Source organism: Lactuca virosa, chromosome 2 (assembly GCF_052849685.1).
Source record: "Lactuca virosa cultivar CGN04683 chromosome 2, Lactuca_virosa_CGN04683_v6, whole genome shotgun sequence".
NCBI lineage: Eukaryota > Viridiplantae > Streptophyta > Magnoliopsida > Asterales > Asteraceae > Lactuca > Lactuca virosa.
Genome location: NC_136427.1, coordinates 42,215,659 through 42,235,748, shown reverse-complemented (window position 1 = coordinate 42,235,748; position 20,090 = coordinate 42,215,659). Strand labels below are relative to the sequence as shown.

The window sequence follows — 20,090 nt, the reverse complement described above, 5'->3', positions numbered from 1 at the left end:
TTCAGCTTATCTAGTCTGAGGATGTGAAGCATCGGTAGTGGCGCATTATGTTTTGTGACTAGGTTCAAGTTGAGGGTTGTGTTAGAACCTCTCTACTTGTTCTTGTCTGGTGAAGGCTTTGGGGTTCGAAGCACGACCCGAATGCCTAATTGGGTTTAGCAGGATGGGGTTTCGGCCCATGTTGATTTTGGCTCGGTATTGCAGATAGTTAGCAAGACCATGGGTTGGGCTCATGGCTAATGTGGAAGTACTGCAAGACTACAAGCTAGTCGTAGTATCCGTTAGGGTGAGTTTGGCCGTCGCAGGAAGGGTTGTAAGACTGTGATGGGATCGCAACCTTCGTTTGGGTTGAGTCGGACTCAATATTGTTATTTATCCACTCTGTGTTAAGGCAGTATGTCTGTTAGAGTTTTAGTGATGATTAGACTAGTATAGCTCCTTATTGAGGGCGAGGCCCGTTTAGTGATGCTAGCTTGGGTGAGACCAGTGAGCGAGGCCCATTTAGTTATGTTATTTTGGGGTGAGACCTTTTTGGCTCTATCCTTCTAGGGGTGTGGATCGTTCATATAATTGAGGTTATGCTCAGGGCATGTGGTATTGATGGCAAGTCCCCAAGCAAGTGATGGAATGTTGGAAAGATCAGGGTGTTCTGTTATCTAAACGTTCAAATTGGATTAAATAGTGTCACGGTGTATCATAAATCGGTATGTGTATGACTCATGAGGATGGGAGCCGGTAGTGTCTAGCATGGTTGGGGGATTAGAGCATGATAGGAATAAGGAAGCTCAGTGATCAGTGGGTTGGATCCGTGTGGCGGAATGACTAGGATAGCCATTATAAGTTAGGCTCTTGGTCGGAGTCTCTTCGGACAACCGTTCATGAGGTTGTCAGTCTCAGTCGAGGATTCTGCATCCCAGTTTATTAGAAGGTCAGCATGGAATTAGGAGATTTCGGATAGATCGAATATGAGAATTTTTTGGTTATCAGGATGTGAGTTATGTATTGGATTGGCATCAATAGTTGAGACTCGCATTGGGAGACGCCTTTGTTTTTGGTTAAGAAAAATTCGATCAAATTGAGCTTACGAAGATAGATTGTTACATTCTAAAGCCTAAAGGATGTTGCTGACAACTTAGACCTCCTGTAAGTATTTTGACCATATCTAATGACTCGTAACTCTTATTGATGAGATTCAAAATGTTCTGGAAACTAGACAAAATTTTGGACGATTTTTGTGTTTGTGAAAAAAATCATAAAACGCAAAAATTTGATCGAATTTTGCCTAACACTTCACAGTTCAGAAAGTCCTGAAAATCAAAAAATGCAAAATCCGATCAAAACCTGCAAAATTCGATCGTGTGCCTCAAAAATTTGATCAAATTTTTGGGTTTCTTGCTCCTGAAGACTCTAGCTCGTATATATAGGACGTCTCTCTGATCAGACGATTTCAGACGATGAAAAACCCTTCTGAAGGCGATTTCTGATACTTTTCATCACTTTCTGAAGATCTGAAGGTTGTGGATCGTGTTCTACATTAAGTTAGCAAGATTAATCAGTTATTTTATCTTTTTATTAGTTTTAATTTGTTATTAGCCATGTCTGGCTAAACCCTAGTTTTTAGTTCTGCAATAGACTAGTACTTTTCATTTGATCAGTTATCAGATTTGGTTTTCATTGTGTGCTTCTATCTAGTTGTTTCAATTTTGAGCTTAATGAATGTTTTATTTTTAATTCTTATAGTCTGGTCACCGAGCTTGTGAGAAGTATTGGGTATTTTTGGGAATTTTACACAGATCTTAATGCAACTTTTCTAATCTAAATTAAGAGCTTGTTTAATTAGACAATAAAAAGTTATGGTTAACTGAAGAGCTTGTTTTGGTTAATTTAACTAGGTAAAAGAAATTACACTAGAGCTTGTTAGTTTTTATCAGTGCCATAGAACGCATTTGAATAACCAGATATGGGTTGATTGCATGATTAGGAAAGTCACAGCAGAACTGAATTTGTTTTTATTACTGATTTCATTTATTTAATTTCACTACAATTTTAGTTTTTGGCTAATAATCAAAAACCCCCTTTTATTATTTTTTGTTTTAATGACTGGTATGTGCCTTACGCAAAAAGGCATTGACAATTAGACTGTGTCCCTGAGGATTCGACCTTGCTTCTCTGTGCTATCATTTTAGTGCATATGGGCAGTGAAAATAATATTTGCTTAAATCGTGTGCGACAATGGTTTAACAATAAGTTTTGTAAATATTTTTGGTTGGTTTTTTTGTTAATTAATTTTCAGTATATATACCTAGTGTATCGGGGTCAGTTGTTGTATACCCAATACTTTTATTAATAATTAGTTTGATATTTTTTTTTGTTAAGATTTACCTGTGTTAAAATATTAGTTTGGCAAATTCTTCCTATGCTTTGATCGTATTTATTTATAACATAGGTGCATGGGAAGAACAATATAAATCGAATGTGATGAATAATTTGAATTACCAAAAAATATTTATAGCAAGACTGATATTTTACAACTTGTAATATCAATTTATAATATTATGTTTGACGTTTTTAAAACCAGTTCGAACCGGGAACCGGTTATAACATGCGGTTCAATAACAACCGGTTTTATGCTAATTTTTTGATCGAATTGAAACAAACGGTTTCTTAAAAAATCGGGTTGAACCGGTGTGATAGATACATTAAAAAACCATTTGAACTGGTTTCTTGGACTTGAATACTTGGATTTCACTTAGGCCATTAAAAATACAGTCCATCTCCCAAGAAAATTGAATAGCTCGATCAATCAAGTGTACATAACTTGAAGGCCGACACTATAATGTCCCGAAAATCATAGGGTAAAATTTTCATTTTTAATATAATTAAAGCACTCCTTTATCCTTTATTCAAATATTTAGAAGTATTTCAAAATAAAAACAATTATCAGAGTTCATTCCCAAAATCACGAATTGCGGAAAACACGGGTGTAAGCGCTGCGATCAAGCTAGGCCCTTCCCTTTCGAACCGGAAGTACCTGAGACCATAAACCACAAACTGTAAGCACAAAGCTTAGTGAGTTCCCCAAATACCACATACCATACATAACAAACATACTGTCAAGCATATCCGGGTGCTGGCCTACCCCTTCGGTCTATTTCAACCGGATACTCCTGAGCATATCTGGGTGCTCGACCTGCCCCTTTGGTCTATTTCAACCGGATAATGCCGAGCATATATGGGTGCTCGGCCTGCCCCTTCGGTCTATTTCAACCGGATATCGGGTCTATTTCACCCCTACCACTACCACATAATATCACACACAAATCATCAAGCAATACATGCACAACTGACAATTATCACAAAGACAATCATCATACTGTAACATAACTAGTGGGTCGGCCTTGGTGCCTTCGACCCATGGATTCTACGAAGGGAGACTCACCTCGATAGCTGAACCCATGAATATATCTCTGACTGCAAATCCGCTAGAATCCCCACGCTAATAAACATGAAGACATTCAATTAGCATTTCCAATACCCAATCCAATAATCCATATATGGGGTAAAAAGACCATTTTACCCCTCACCTAGTTTGGTCCAAGACTAAGGCCCAAACTCACAATCAAAGGCTCACAAACCAAATACTCATCCAAAGCCCACTTATGGCCCAAATTTCCAAATTGGGCCCAAACCCTTACATGGGCCTTACCCTAAAGCCCACTAACTTTTTCCCCAAACCCAACACTTGTCTACAGATGGCCTAACAAAGCCCCAAGCAATCCAAGCCCAAACGATAGCCCAAACCCAAAATGACACCATAAGGCCCACTAAGGCCCAAATATCCAAATTGGGTCCAAACCCATCATGGGCCTAACTCGAGAAGGCCCAACATCCAAAAAGGCTCAAAATAACCAATGGTCAAACTTCTTGTCAACACTCCATGGACAACAAGTCAACAAAACAAGAAAATCCCAACAGGTCGAGTACGCCCCGTGTAGTTATGTCACTTGTTGTTACAAGGCAACGGTCTCTTCGTCAGCTAGATGTTCAAACGCCTTATTGCATGGTGATCTCCAAGAAACCGTTTATCTACGACAACCACAAGGTTTTATTGATCCACATAATCCGAATCATATGTGTCTGCTTCACAAGTCCTTATATGGACTCAAACAGGCTCCAAGGGCCTGGTTTAATCGTCATTCCGGAGTCTTGTTACAACTTGGATTTCAAGGGTCTAAAACGGATGCCTCATTGTTTATTTACTCCCACAATGGTAATCTTCTATATATGCTCGTTTATGTGGATGACATCATCTTAACCGGCAACAATCCTTGTCTCATTGACCACATCATTCAGCGACTAGGCACTACTTTTGCAATCCAAGACACGGGTCGACTTTCATATTTTCTGGGGATCGAGGTAGTTCCCAAAGGTAGTGATTTGCTTCTTTTCCATAAGAAATACATCTCTGAAATTATTCACAAGGCAGGTCTCTCAAACTCCAAACCGGTCGACTTTCCCATGGCCACTAACTCAAACTTGGCTCTTGTTGATAGTCCTTTGCTTGAGAATCCAGTTCAATATAGACAAACAGTTGGGGCGCTACAATACCTAACTCTTTCCAGACCAGACATTACCTTTGCAGTTAACAAAGTCTGTCAATTTATGCACTCCCCCACAGAAAATCATTGGTCAGCGGTCCAACGAATTCTTCGGTATCTTCAAGGAACCTCTCATTTCGGCTTGCTGATTCAACAAAAATCAGCCCCTGTCATCCACGCATACATTGATGCCTACAATCGATCTCTCACAGCCTTCTCCGATGCAGACTAGGTCGGCTCTCTCGATGACCGTCGATCCACAGGGGGATTTGTCATCTACCTTGAATCTAATCTCATTTCGTGGTGTGCTCGTAAACAACGTACCGTCTCTCAGTCATCTACAAAATCCGAATGCAAAGCTTTAGCAGAAACGGTTGCTGAGTTAACTTGGCTTGAGGCGCTTCTAAAGGAACTTCACGTCTCTATGACATCGGTTCCTATTTTGTGGTGTGATAATTTAGGTGCCACCTACCTTTCAGCTAATCTGGTATTTCATGCTCGCACAAAACATGTGGAAATTGATTTTCACTTTGTCAGAGAAAAAGTCGCTCAAAGAAAGATCTCACTACAGTTTATCAAGACAGATGATCAAATTGCCTATCTGTTCACAATTCCTCTTTCCTCTCAATGATTTCTTCTACTTAGATCCAAGCTGCAGGTCGCACCCCGGCCTTAGCTTGAGGGGGAATATTAGACAGTGATTAGTGTGCTGAATATGTCACTGATTGTAATTATCAATTAGTGTTATTAGACAATTAGTGTTATTAGACAGCTAGTTTACTATAATTAGATTGAATATGACTCTATATATAGAGCTCCTCTATGTACAGTACACATTAATACAGAATATACATAATTCATATACCAAATTTCTTACGTAAAAATATACATTTTTTTGCGCTTTTTGCTGCTCAATTTTCACAGAAAATAAAGAAAAAAAATCTTTGTTGATTCTTCGTCAGAATTTTCTTAATTAGATTTTGAAATTTTATTTTACAATCAACAATTTTACATCAGATTTTAGAATGCTGATTTCAGAATTTAGAATCATAATTTTTGCTTCAGATTTTATGCATCAGATGTCATATTCAGCATTAATTTTCATCAGATTTATGTATTAGAAAATGCATTAGTTTTTTGAATCAGAATTTCTAATTTTAGAAGTTTAGTATCAATTTTTCATCAAAATTGTGTATCAGTTTTGTATCAGAACTCAGTTTTACACATCAGTTTTTAGGGAAAACACATCAGATTTCTAAAACCAGTTTAAGCGTCAGATTTACATCTGAACTGTTTATTAGATTTTTGTATCTGTTTGTATTAGAACTTTTGCATAAGATATTGCATCTGATTTCTAACTCAGATCTTGTATCAGTTTTATACATCATAATTTATGATTTACTCATTTGTTTTCTTCATTAAGATTTCCAGATTTTGTACATAAGAATTTCAGAAATCTAGGATCAGACTTTTGTATCAGAAACGACAGTATCAAATTTTCTGAATCAGTTTCAGAAGAAAACAAACATCAGTTTTTTGTGCAGAAAATTAAAAGCTCCAGTTTTTCTGTGTCAGTTTTAAATATCAGTAATCTGATTCTAGTTTTCTGAAATCAGGTTTTAAAAGATCATATTTTTTATGTTTCACATATTTTAGAATCTGTTTAGAAAAGTCAGTTTTCAGAATTTCTGGAAAACAGCTTCAGTTTTCAAAAAACAGCTTTCGTACTTGAAAAACATCATTAAAATCTGGAAAACAACATTAGTAATTGAAAAGAAAGCTTGGTTTATACTGAAAACAACTTTAATTTTCAGAAAGACTACACAAGTTTATGGAAAAACAGCTTTGTTTGCATAGTTTTTTTTTAAAAGCATCTTTGATTATTTGAAAAGAACTACTAACTTTCTGGAAAACTCCATTTCAGATTTCATTTTTAAGATTTCAAAAATAGTTGAGCAGATTTTCTGATTTTCAGAATTTCAGTTTTCAGCCTTCAAAATTCCAGAAACAGTTTTCTTATTTCAGAATTGTAGTTTCAGATTATTGGATTTCAGTTTTCCTATTTCAACATTTTTACAACAGATTTTAGGATATCATATATCATAATTGTTGAAACCTTTTTCTGAAAGAGATTTCAGATTTCAGAATCAGATTTCGAGAAACATATTTATAAAATTGTTTGAGCACTTTATTGTGCACATCTTCTGTTTCTATCCAAGTTGAGGCAGAAAGTTATTCTATAAACACTTAAACTTTGTGTTTAAAATATTTCAAAAATGGTATCACTGAAAAACACCCGGCACATAATGATGTGTTTTATGTTCTAGAGATTAAAAAGAAATTAGTCTTTGGATGGTTGTTGAATAAACAAGGATTTTGCTTAGTTTTTTAGTCCTACAGCTTTGTATGAATAACCAAAAAGGGTATGTTTGTATGTTTTATGTTCTAGAGTAGGGATGGCAAAATCCCCCATACCCAATGGGGAACCCGAAACCCGCACCCGTTTTGACTGGGAAATCCCCAAGTTGACCGGGGATGGGGATGGGGATGGGGAATCCCCGAATAAAAAAGAGTCGGTGGGGATGGGGATGGGGATACCCTTAATCCCCAACCCTAGACCCGCCCCCGATATATATTAATATATAAAAATAATATAAAACATATATTTATTATACAATTTACAATACATAATACTTGATCCAAGTAACCTAACTCATGAGTAATTACTTGGTTGAAATTACACATTTTCTTTTTCTTTTATCTAATTTAAACTCGTGTATATATTTTTTTTCTATTTAGTTTATCTACTTTATCTCAAATATCACTCTGATAATTTTTTTCTAGTTCATTTTTTATGCAGTTATTTAAATTTGGTAGAAAATTTGTTTGTATTTTTTATGCAATCTATGGATATTTTTATACTTTGTAAAATCTTTAAACTTATGCTTGTAAAATTGAAATTTAGAGTTTTCCTTTACGTAAAACTTTTCATATTAAATATGGAAAAAAAATCCCCGATTCCCCGCTGGGGATCCCCAATCCCCGTTGGGGGTGGGGATGGAGGTTTATTTATATTCTCCAATGGGGATGGGGATGGGGATTGGAATGAGAATTCGGGGATGGGGATTGGGGTCCCTGTATTCCCCGCCCCCGTTGCCATCTCTATTCTAGAGATATCAATTTGATTTCAAACGAATGAGATATGCATGTTTTAAATTTTTTATAAAAATCAGTTTCAGTTCTTAAACCTGGTTTACCCGGACTCGAATGACCCGAAACCCAGATAAAACCATTCTTTAAAACTAAAACCCAGACCAGTTCTACATTTTTCGGTTCCGGTTCCGATCTGGTTTTTCGATTTTAAATCTCATCTCTATCGTGCATCATAAAAAATAGAGACCCAAATTGTGTATTTTGTAAACCAAAAGAACCAGTTTTACACTTTACATAAAAAATTATAAAGTAAATAGAATTTAATATAATGAAATCTTAAAATATTATGAAAAATAAAAAATATATATATATTTAGCTGAATATTTGAAAAAAATTTAAAAAGGCCAATACTAATTGAAAACTATATTATAATTATAAGGAATGCGACGAAATCGAAACAAAGATTTTGTCATTCCCGCTCTATACTTTACCACATAATATTCAAAATTTGTTTTAGATTTCAGACAAAAAAACAAACCCTCCAAAACAAAACAAAAGGTATAGATTAACAAACATCAAAAAGTTAAAATGTAATCACTTTTTAATGTCAATATCACAAGCAACGAGCCAAAGAAACAAATATTCTTCGTTTATACCACCACCCTCCAAAAATAAAGCGACTATAACACCGACCCTTTTATATTCTACAAATCGAAAATGGGACTAAAATCCCATAATAACATATAACAAAAAAACCTTTTACACCATCATTAAAACTCCAATTAACTTCATGTCCAATGTATAATAATAAAAATTGGAGCTTTTCTTTGATAATTATGCAAAAAAAAATATGCCTACTCTTTTTCACCTATTATTTAACACCATTCCAACTAATTTCCTGCCCACATTCACCACAAATAGTGGTGCACCCTTGTTTCACACCTTGGCTCCTTAAGGTTAACATATGGGCCAAATTTGTGCATTTTCTTAACACAAACCGATCCCTTGAACACACCCGGGTGCACCGAGGTGGTTTCTTGGTTCTGGGTTCCGGTTCCGGTTCCGGTTCCGGTTCGACCGGTGGCTCGGGTTCAACCTCGTTGACGGTTGGTTTGAAAACGGGTGTGGGCCCTTCAACCGGGTTTCTTTGCACTTCTTCCCATTCTAGGGTTCTTCTGTATACTTCCCATGCCATGTCTTGTTCTTCTTTTGATAGTTTTTCATCTTCGTTTTCTTGGAGAAGACTTTCATGTTCGTGATAATTCGCAATCCATCTGAATGAAATTCGGTATGTTAGGAGAAATTTAAGTTTTTTCTTTTTATAAAGAGGAAAAGATAGTGAATTATAATATTACTTGGGGTGATGTTTACTGAGTAATACTTCCATGAACTTGTCTGAAGAAACAGTTGCATGAAGAAGAGGATTGAATTGTGTAGCAGCATTGCCACCGAGTTGGTCCACTTTATTATATGATGTATTTAGGCTTTCATCATCACCAAAGGCAAACAGATGCAGCATCTCTTCTTTAGATATTGTTCTATGTACTTGTTGTCTATCAACCACTCTTGCTGAAAGACTCTCCTTTGTAACCTATTTATTTGTTCAATTCATTCATTATAATTATATTCACTATGAGTCATGTCAATAATGGACAAAAGACGTAAATGCCCTTGTTGTCATTTGGCCTGTGCATTGGACCGAGACCAAGACTCATGTTCAGTTGAACAAAATTTACATTATTTTGTCCCATCCAAAAAGGTGGGACGGAGACTTGTTCTCGATCTGTCTCGTCTTTGGAAAAAGACGAAAACGCCCTTCTCATCCTCATCGTCTAAAATAGCCCTAGAAAGCTAGTCCAGTCCTGTCCCACTTAACAAATGCAGCCTTCGGCTGCATTTGTTACACATGGCAGCAGTGGACTGGACAAACTTTCTAGTGCTATTTTCGATGATGAGGATGAGAAGGGCGTTTTCGTCTTTTTCCACAGACGAGAGAGATCGAGAGCAAGTCTCTGTCCCACCTTTTTGGACGGGACAAAATAATGCAAATTTTGTTCAACTGAACATGAGTCTTGGTCTCGGTCCAATGCACAGGCCAAATGACAACAAGGGCATTTACGTCTTTTGTCCATTATTCACAAATGTGATTATTACCTGACGCTTATAAATTTTTTCTTCCATTGTCCCATGTGCCATTAGACGGTATGCAAACACAGGCTTTGTTTGTCCATATCTGCAATTACAAAAGGGAGTTGAATTTTATATAAAAGTGATTAATTAATTAATTAATTAATGTTGTTAAAAATTTAGAATTATGATATACCTCCAAGCTCGATAAATAGCCTGAAGATCATACGTTGGGTTCCAAGATCCATCAACAATAATAACACGATTAGCAGCATACAGATTAATACCAAGAGATCCAGCTCTTGTTGATATTAAAGTGCATTTGACCCTCTTATTTGAAGGATCATTAAACTTCTCAACCAGTTTTTGTCTCTCTGATCCTTCAGTTCGTCCATCTAGCCTGTTTGTATAAAAAAAAATAAGTCAAAATGTAAAACCCAAAATAAGATGTACTTTATACAAGGAAAAAACATTAAGCTTTAGGTTTAGAGTTTAGGGAATGAACTTTGAGATAATAAGCTTACAATAAACCTGATGCAGGAGATAGTTTAGAAGGGTATATAAGTAATTTTAGTATGTAATCACGCACCTGTACCAATCTTTTCCCTGTTTCCAACATTTTCGGCTTTTCCCTTTTCGGGGTAATTTGGACAAATGTCTTTCAATCATATCAAGTGTGGCTAAACTTTGACTAAAAACCAGTGCCTTATCACAAGCATCAGAACACAAGGTTAAAATATCAAGCAGTAAAACAATTTTACCACTGTTTTCAGCATCATAACCATTCTCCTGTAGAAGATCACCCCACCAATTCTACAAAATATTTAAAAAAAAAATCAGTACTAAATTATCTTCAACTATAAATGGACATAACTAAAAAATACAAAAACAAAAACTTGAAACATTATTTACATACCTCCTTGAAAAAGCCACCAACTTTCTTTCTAGTTGATTGGTCTTTTCTGTTCCTTATTTTATCTGAAAGAAAAGTGTATGAATATATAACTTGCAAAAAAAAAAGGAAAAGAAAATGAAACTTTACCTCCATTAGCCATGGTATAATCCAAATTCTCATCACTAGAACTGTCTTCAAGAAAATTTTCAACAACATTTTCACGTTTCCCAAAGTTTCTATCTTTCATTAGTTGTAATATTCCAGGATGATTCCATATCTAGCAAGTGGAAACCATATTACAATAACTTAATAGATTAAGTCATGTTGCTTTTAAGTCTATTAAGTTAAAAAGAATATACCTGAGCCAATGCCTGATAACTGGCGAAAAAACTCTTCCTGGTTTTTTCTTGAGAAGCCTTCTCTTCAGTGAGTCCATGAACATCAAGAAATTTTTTGTAAAGTACCCTTTGCATAGGAGAAAGCTTCACAGCAATTACAAAAACAGTTTTTGGAGGTAAATCCTTCTTCACAACATTCATATCCATTCTTTGGACAAATCCCTTTAGTTGTTCATACAGAATGTGAGATCTCTGGTTCATGATTTTTACATCATCTGTTGTTGAATTTGTGTGTTGCCCATTCTCAATAGGGTTTTGGAAGCTACAAAAACACACATGAACCCAAGTCAATATACAACATGTATATGTTTGTATGCATGTATGTATGTGTTTGTGTGTATATATATATATATTATATATATTATAAAGTTAGAAAGGCTTACCGATTTCTAAATTCTTGACTGCTGCCAAGAAATCCTTCCCTCACAAAATCAACCATCTGTAATGAATACAAAGTAACATGATGATAAGATCTTTGAAGCCCTTTGTGAACATTGATCAAACATTTATTTTCTAAACAAATCAATGGAAGTAGAAATACTTACACAATAATACTCCATGAGGTTATTTTGAAGAGGTGAGCCTGTTAATGCTATTCGCCTCTGGCATTTCACTTGCTTTAAGGCCTGAGTTGTATCAGCTCTTGTGTTCTTAATCATGTGGGCCTCATCACACACAAGTATGTCAGGTCCATCCTGAGATATTTTGCCATTAAAATATTTGAATTTTAGAATCTAATCATAATTAACAACTTATTCCCAAGGTGTACATATAATCTATCTATAAAACAATCATATTCAACTTGTTAATTTATTGCTTTTAAAACTGATAATCATGAACAAGTGGCCTATAAAAAAGTAGATATAATATAAGCATGCATTTTGAAGTCCAAAATGATTACCTGAAGAGTCCTACAAAATTCCTTAGCCATGTGGCGATCTTTGACATGCTTTCCAAGAGACAAATTACGAAAATTAGTATAACCAATTAAGAAAACACCACCTTTAGCTCTCCACTTCATTAGCAACTCAAGTCTTCTATCCCTACAAATATAAATATAACATAAACAAAATCAATTGACATGGTCACAAAATTCAGTATATGTGTTCATTAAACCTAGGAGTTGTTTCTTTTTCCCTCATTAAGCCCTGTATAGGTAAGGTTGTTGAACAAAGTGATGATGTTTGTATGGAGTATGGACAAAAGTGTTGTATACATAAGGTTTTTTTTCTTTTCTATACTGAATAAACTGTCCGAATGAGACTAAATGACCATTTTACCCATACATTCCAACAAACCACTTTCACAATATTCGTCAAATTTTAACATGAGGAAAGTTGGGTGGAAAAAAAAAAGAAGAAAGGGAAAATAGATAAAGGGTTGGTGGGTTGGTGTCTTAATACATTAAGCCAGATTTTTTGGTTTAACAAACTAAGTCTTTCTGTAAAGATTAATTTAAAAGAGACAACAATGTATAGTTGTCTACATTAAGTGCTTAACCCATTAAGCTTATTAAGTTATAAAGAAACACCCCTTAATCTCATTGAACACATGATTAGTAAAAAGGGAATAAATCTTTCACAAAGTATTTCCCTCACGTGTCCCTAAAAAAATAATGTTGATAATAAACAGAGACTAAAGAAAGTAGTGTAAGAGTATGAATAGAATGATTACAAAATGCATTAAACAGAGGAAAAGATATAAGAGAAAAACCTTGGGACATCTTCAAGCATGTAGACACGAATAGGCTTAAACTCTGTAGGTCTCCATTTTGTAAACTCATGCCTCCAGTTATGCAAAACATTTACAGGTGTAACAATCATGGCAGCTTTTAATCCTATATCAACACTTCTCATAGCAGCATACAGAAAAGCTATAACCTGAAAAAGCAGGCTAATTATAATCAATGGTGGCAACTGAAAAAAAAAAAAAAAAAAAAAAAAAGAGTGAACAATATCATATAATCATTTGTACTTGTAACTCTTGTTTGCTTGATAGAAATCTATAGTAGGATTTTTTTATTATTATACAACATTCAGGTTGAGTTTTGGGGTGTAACATTAAGCAATATAAAGTGGTTTCAAATGGATCTGATCATAATACCTGTAGGGTTTTACCTAACCCCATGGTATGTGCAAGTATGCAACCAAGTCCCTTATCCCCTGACCTCACTTTTGTAATTGACTGTATAATATTTTCCCACAAAAACCTTATGCCTGCAACCTGCAGGGAGAAAAAGGTAAATTAAGCAACAAAAGGTCATAATCAGTGTACAACTATAACAAATGAATAAGTTGGAATACTATATACTATTCACAATACAAAATGGTTATAAACAAACTCACGTAACTCTCAAAAATATATCATGTTTAACACAATAGGCCAGCATTAAATAAAATATACATCTGCAACTACAGGATGAAGCAGTTTGATGCAAGAAAATGATCTTTGGTATAGTGAAAATCCACAAAATCAAGCTGAAATTTAGGGCAAATTAGTTTATCTTATACCTATAATAGCAATTTACTAACATTTATTAACACTATGTGTTGTACTTTATTTGTTACATATCACTATTATTGGTATAAATTATTTAAATATGTTGCTATTATGAGTTGCATATTGTTATTATCAGTAAAAAAGAAGCATGTATAGTATACCTGATGAGATTTCAATTGGATTGAGATGCTAGGTGGCAACCTCACAGCCTCCTCATTTTCCTCCCTTACAACATTTACAATATAGCCAGTTTGTGCATCACCTAACACTTTAACAGTAGTTCCATCAGATACAGTTGCCCTAAAACTTGCATAATTTGTCTTCATGGATTTCAATGCCTTTAAACGCTCAGCTTCCAGTGATTTAAGACGTTCTTGTCGTTCCTACAATGAAGTAAATTAATAAATAAATAACTTTCACACACAATAAAAAGTCAATAAAAAGAATGTAGTATAGTATACCTTTTCGATTGCAATCTTCTTTTTAGTATCTTCTCCTAATTCAGCATCATCAAGGATTCTTCGGATTTTCTTCTTCCTTCTCCTTTTGCTGATGTCACAAGAATACATGATATTAGTATATTGTGATAAGTATATAACATTATTACAGTACTTTTCAAGTTGATAAGTATATACTTTTCAAGTGATAATACCTAAGGGGAACCTTGATATTGTCATCTGAATCATCAGAGTCATCTGAATCACTTTCTGAACTTGAAGATGATGATTCACTTCTAGATTCAAAGGCTTTCTGTAACTGTGAAGTTAATGGCTGCAGGATACTTGGGGTGCAGCAACAGCATTGCCAGCTGGACTCTTGTGCTTTTAGCAAATATTCTTCTCCAAGATTCTTCTTTATACATGAAGTACAGAATAAGTTTTTGCATGATTTGCAACTTACTAAATCCCCGTTTTTTCCACACCATCCACAGAAACACTCTGAACATTCGGGATCCTGTGAATCAATCGTATTTAGTAAAAGAGAAAAGAGAAAAAGTAAACATTTATCTTTTAAATATCATCTGTAACAAACATAGTTAAAACAAGTAAATCAATAGAGGCTGTTAAAAACAAATCTTCAGAGATTTTATGAGATTTGGTTGGCATGGAATTGGAATTGGAATTCAATTCCATTCCATTCCTGCAATTGGTTGCAAATGAGTAGGGAATTGAATTCCGTTGGAATTCAGAAAATCCTTTGACTGATGGATTCCAAGATTGCATCCTGAAACGCACGGAATCCAATTCCAAGCATTTCCACTTTGTTAAAAATACCAAAATACCCTTTTAACACTAGATTTTTACGCACCAAACATGAATAAGCAAAACCCTTTTGACAGATTTACAAACCATACATTTATGCAGAGAAATGGAGTTGCATTTTATTCCTTCTAAAACATTCTATGAACCAAATACCCCCTTACAGATTTCCACCTTGACAAACAATTTGGGAAGCCTATCATTACGCATCAATAAACAAAAAGGTGTAGTCTCATATTGTGTCAAAAAATAATATGAAAGCTGAAAACTAGAAATGCATACCGTTTCTTTCATTTTCTCATCTAATCGATATTTGCAGTTTCTGCATACAATCACTTTCAAAAGTGGATGTGTATGCACTTCATTAGCAACTTTATCACAAGCTGTACAACAGAATTCCTCATCTGAACTCCCTGAAGGAGAATTAGCATCTCCATTTCCTTTGTGATCACTTTGATCATTTGTTTCACTTTCACTGCATGGAGAAGTAGATCCATCCACTGCAACATGTTCAACATCGGTTCTGCACTTCTTGCTATCAGATTGTTCAACACTGTCAGATGACCGTTTTGACCCTGAAAGCACTGCATGAACACCATTACTTGATGTCTTGTGATTGGCATTTAATCTGTGATTTGTAATATCATTACTCATATCATCTTCTTCCTCAGCTTCCTTGATACCCTTCTGATCATTTTCAAAATTAAAGTTTCGGTATCATAAATTTGTGTAAATATTACAAGAGAAAAAGCTAAACCCTTTTTTTTAAAGTGTGGGAAGTAAACACACCTGCTTTAACTTCTTTTTTTGTCTCTTTTTGTTCAAACGAGATAGAAGCTTACGATCAATATTTACATCATCTTCTTCTTTAACCTGTCAATGGAAATAGCTTTTAGAGTTGAAAATATTTAATAACACCAACAATGTCTTGTAATCCTCACATACCTTTCTAATATTCTTCTTATGATCTTCAGATTTATACAGTTCTCTCTCTGTCACTACAGCAGCAGCAACAAATGGATCATCCAAACTGCCTTCAATATCATCAATCTCCTCAACCTAAACACACACACAGAGATCAAGATGATGAAAAACAACAAAAAACAGAAAATGAAAAAAACAAGAAAACTATTTAACCTCATCTACACCAGGAAAGTTAAGTCCCAATTCTGCAGCTTGTTGTGGGGTACTTGCCAAGTATACAGAAGCCCAGTTTTTGCTTCCAAATGAAGTGTTCTTACTTGATGAAGAACACAATTCATTAAAAGATGACCAATTTACATCTTTATTAGATTCTTTATCATCTTCAGGAGCAAGGCGTTTCTGAAGAAACCCACTTGCACCTTCCTCCAACAATTTACCATGATGTCTGTCAAGAAAAGTCAAACATAGAAATCAACCTTAAAACCTGTAGAGACTAGAGATCATATGATTTAGTGAAAATAAGTTACCTTTTAACAGGCCTATGAGTTTGCAGATACTTCTCAGCATCTGCAATTGATTCAGTAGCATCATTTGTAACATTTGATCCAACCCAATGAGTCCTATTTTTCCATGCTTCTGTACAGCATCCATTTGGAGCTTGACTTTCTATCCACTTATAAAGGCTTGGAAGTTCAATTCCTGCTCCATCAAGTTGCTCCTGCACAATTTTCACATTAATATAAAGCATCATCAACACAACATTAAACTAACTTTTTATATAATACTATGTTTGACATACTGGCTGAAAAGCTAGCTGATAAAAGATAAAGTTTGGTAAAACTAGCTGATGAGCTAGCTGAAATATGTAAAATGACCTAAAAAGGCATGTAGAAGATTGAGTTTTTTATGATTAATAAAGGGTATATTTGGGAGAATATTAAGAAAGCTCAATAAGCTCGTTGAAACACTAGTCTGAGTAGCTGTTTAAAAGCTAGCTTATAAACTACTTTTTGGTAATAAGCTAGCTGAAATATGTAAAATGACATAAAAGGGCATGTAGAAAATTGAGTTTTTTATAATTAATACAGGGTACATTTGATTTGGGAATATTAAAAAAGCTCAAAAAGCTCGTTGAAACGCTAGTCTGAGTAGCTTTTTAAAAAGCTAGCTTATAAACTACTTTTTGGTATAAGCTAGTTGAAATATGTAAAATGACATAAAAGGGCATGTAGAAGATTGAGTCTTTTATAACTAATAAAAGGGTAGTATATTTGAGAGAATATCTCATTGAAAAGCTAGTCTAAGTAACTTTTTTAAAAGCTTATAAGCTACTTTTTGGTTTGCCAAGAATGACAACCTAAAAAAGCTAGAAAAATAGGCTAGCTTATAAGCTAGTTGTGATGTGTCAAACATAGCCTAAGAATCAAAAAGTTGACACTGGAGAAAAGAGCAGACCAACAAGTGAGCACTCTCTGTTTCAAGGTCATCAAGCTCATCTTCCCATTTTTCTCTCAGAGCTAACATTTCATCTGCAACAGCATTCTCAAGCTATACAAAAAAGAAACAATAGTTAGTGGTATGAAAAAAGTAACATAATCAAAAAGATAAGTTAAAAAAAGGGCAATAAACTAACTTCTTCCCCCTCAAGAGATTGTGCTAACTCATCCCGAACTTCAACTTCCACTTTTGCAAGTGACTCATCTTCAAGTGCTTCTTGGGCCTCTGCAGCCTAAATTACAACATCAAAATGTGAAAAAGAAAACAAACAATTCAATGGAAATTAAAATCTTTAAAATATCAATCAATACCTTACTCTCAACTGTCAAGAGCTCTGAAATTAGCCTTTCAATGTCTTCATCGGTGAGAGGTTGCTAAGAGACAAAAATAAAAACTTTAATACAGCAATCACAACATATGTAAATGATAATTTGATGTGAGTTTGTGCATGTATCTTGCCTCAAGATGCACCCCATCATCTTGACCAGATGTTGAGGGCTCATCATTCTCACTATCATTGATGAAAGAGTCACTGGATGCACTTCCAAGATCTTCTTCCTCTTCACATTTATCAGAAGCCATCAATAGTATAAATTGTACAATTATTTTATAACCTGCAGTAATCCCTAAAGCCATTAAAAAACATAAATAAGATATTATAATGCATCAGATTCTTCTAGATCAAACAGAAAGAAGAAAAATCATGTCATTCATGTGTGGTGCAAGACAGAATCACACAGACACCCAAGATTATCAATTACATGTGTTTTGATTGACAAATTAAACTTTTTATGTATATATACTTCAATATATAGTGGGGTATTTTGATCTTCCAATATAAATTAAGATTGGAATTAAATTACTTCAATCCACCCTAAGGAATGATATAATCCATCAAACATTGAATTGAAAGGATTCTGATAGAACTGAATTCCGCCCATTTGGCAACCAAACACGTAATGGAATGGAATCCTGAATTCCAATTCCACCGAATCCACAAACTAAACACACCTTGAGATGATGATATTAGCATTAAACTTCTTTTCTTTAGCACTCTCTTTTGATATGCTTTCCTTTTTATCATTGCATATACTTGATTATGATACACATTGCATTACACAAAATCTAGAATAATATTGTATATATTTATGACAATAAGTTTATTTGAGTTGATTTGTACATCATTGTATAAAAGACAGCTACAAACTTCCTAATATACTAAACTCCAAAGATATTTAACCTAAATACTTGAATCCTAATCAACTATTACTCCTACTTTAAGTCACTATATACATATATCTTTCTTAATAGTTTATCCCAAATATCAAATTCTTGGAATTGAGATCTCTAAGATGCTTAATGAGCACCGATGTGATTCAACATAGAAATATTTAGGGAAAAACAATTGTTGATTTGTTAAAATGGCAGAAAAAGTTTGACTTGTGGCTAACTTCAATGAATCCCACCCTCATGCACCGCATGTCATGCCCCTTAAAGGATGAGACATGTGCCTGATTGAATCTGGTGACTTTGCAGATGCCTTCCATGACAATGTACAAAGGTGACAAACACAAGAAACTTCCTTACCCACGTGTACTTTAGGTTATTTCCCTCCATCACCAATTGGTGCACACATAGTACAAGGAGAGTTACACCAATCTAAATTGCCATTAAATTGGAAAGTTGTAGCATCTATGACATGGTAGTTGGAACCATACATAGGTACAAGAAACAACTGCAAAATTAGACCATGGACAACCCAACAAGTACATCACAAGACAAAGAATGGTGAAGGTTACTCTGCAATTAACGCAGTTTCCAAGATTTGCTAAGAACACAAACTTGACTACATTGCTTTAAAAAAAGAAAGTTTCTTCAGTGGCAATTGGCTCTAACTATCTTGGCAATCAAGGAGTAATATCAGATGATTAGTAACCACGAGAATCTGAACATGTCTCATCGATATCAACAATCTCCTCCATTACAATACATTTTAGACCTCAAAAGCCATGTCTCGTGTGATGATATACCCGTAATACAATGCACATAATTCAATCAAGAACAAATCAACGAAAATTCTAATCAAATCGTATACCCATATCATGAAACTAAAAACCCAGAAATAAATCAAGTCGAAAGATGAAAACCAGCAGTTAAAAAGATAAAATACCTAAAGAGAAGTAATCATTCGTTTACGTTCCTTCAGTGTCGCTGCTCAAGTATACGTCGTCATTTCAAAGCAAATATAAACTCAAAACCAGGGTTACAATTAAGTACTTCTATATTCGAGCAATAAGAAACCCAACTCCGATCTTGAAGTTTGTATGTCTCAACTATAAGGAAACAGTACCAAGCAAATGCGTCTACTTGGATTTGTGATTATTCGATTTTACAATTTGGAGGGAGGGAGGGTTTTTCGTTTTCATTGTCCCCTCTTTCTCGTCCCCTTTTATCAATCGCACATATCGACGAGATACAGTTCTTAGAAGGAACTACATAAAGAGTCCCTCAGCTATTTTTTAATATGTAGATAACATCCTCAACCATATATTAATATCCGGATTTTCTTACATCATAAACATCGTTAATAACCTATTTATTGAGGGATTAATTTAAAAATGCCTAATACTTTTATATTTTCTGGTTTAGTCAAATATTACTTTACCAATTAAAACAATATAATTTTTTCTTTTGTTATTTGGTTGGGAGTCTGGATTCCAAGGTTATTAAAAGCATGGAT

At 34.6% G+C, this 20,090-nt stretch overlaps 1 protein-coding gene across 3 annotated transcripts; it reads right to left on the bottom strand.

Moving 5' to 3' along the window:
- Positions 1 to 8,286: 8,286 nt before the first annotated feature.
- On the bottom strand, positions 8,287 to 19,817 carry ATRX (P-loop containing nucleoside triphosphate hydrolases superfamily protein). 3 transcript variants are annotated; one of them, XM_079077967.1, is made up of 26 exons: positions 19,521 to 19,817; positions 17,810 to 17,976; positions 17,662 to 17,724; positions 17,487 to 17,582; positions 17,309 to 17,401; positions 16,381 to 16,571; positions 16,067 to 16,298; positions 15,875 to 15,988; positions 15,719 to 15,802; positions 15,212 to 15,616; positions 14,323 to 14,624; positions 14,132 to 14,219; positions 13,832 to 14,053; positions 13,275 to 13,394; positions 12,885 to 13,051; positions 12,073 to 12,214; positions 11,717 to 11,866; positions 11,555 to 11,610; positions 11,133 to 11,433; positions 10,921 to 11,050; positions 10,795 to 10,856; positions 10,468 to 10,691; positions 10,075 to 10,278; positions 9,906 to 9,984; positions 9,107 to 9,342; positions 8,287 to 9,025 (listed from the first exon to the last, which is right to left on the bottom strand). In XM_079077967.1, exons 2-26 carry the CDS (start codon positions 17,930 to 17,932, stop codon positions 8,623 to 8,625), a joined length of 4,287 nt encoding a protein of 1,428 aa, XP_078934093.1. In that variant the 5' UTR covers positions 17,933 to 17,976; positions 19,521 to 19,817; the 3' UTR covers positions 8,287 to 8,622. The 3 variants fall into 3 exon arrangements, with proteins under 3 accessions (XP_078934093.1, XP_078934092.1, XP_078934094.1); XM_079077966.1 differs by having other exon boundaries at positions 17,810 to 17,964; XM_079077968.1 differs by having other exon boundaries at positions 15,212 to 15,613; positions 17,810 to 17,964.
- Between the last annotated feature and the right edge of the window lie 273 nt (positions 19,818 to 20,090).

Bases quoted from the DNA above. Each gene is read 5' to 3' on its own strand.
- ATRX (XM_079077967.1), bottom strand. From the start codon at position 17,932: ATGGCTTCTGATAAATGTGAAGAGGAAGAAGATCTTGGAAGTGCATCC. The intron at 17,725-17,809 runs GCAAGATACATG...TTTGTCTCTTAG, and splicing joins ATGATGGGGTGCATCTTGAG to CAACCTCTCACCGATGAAGA. The intron at 11,434-11,554 runs GTAAGCCTTTCT...GTGTTTTTGTAG, and splicing joins AGTCAAGAATTTAGAAATCG to CTTCCAAAACCCTATTGAGA.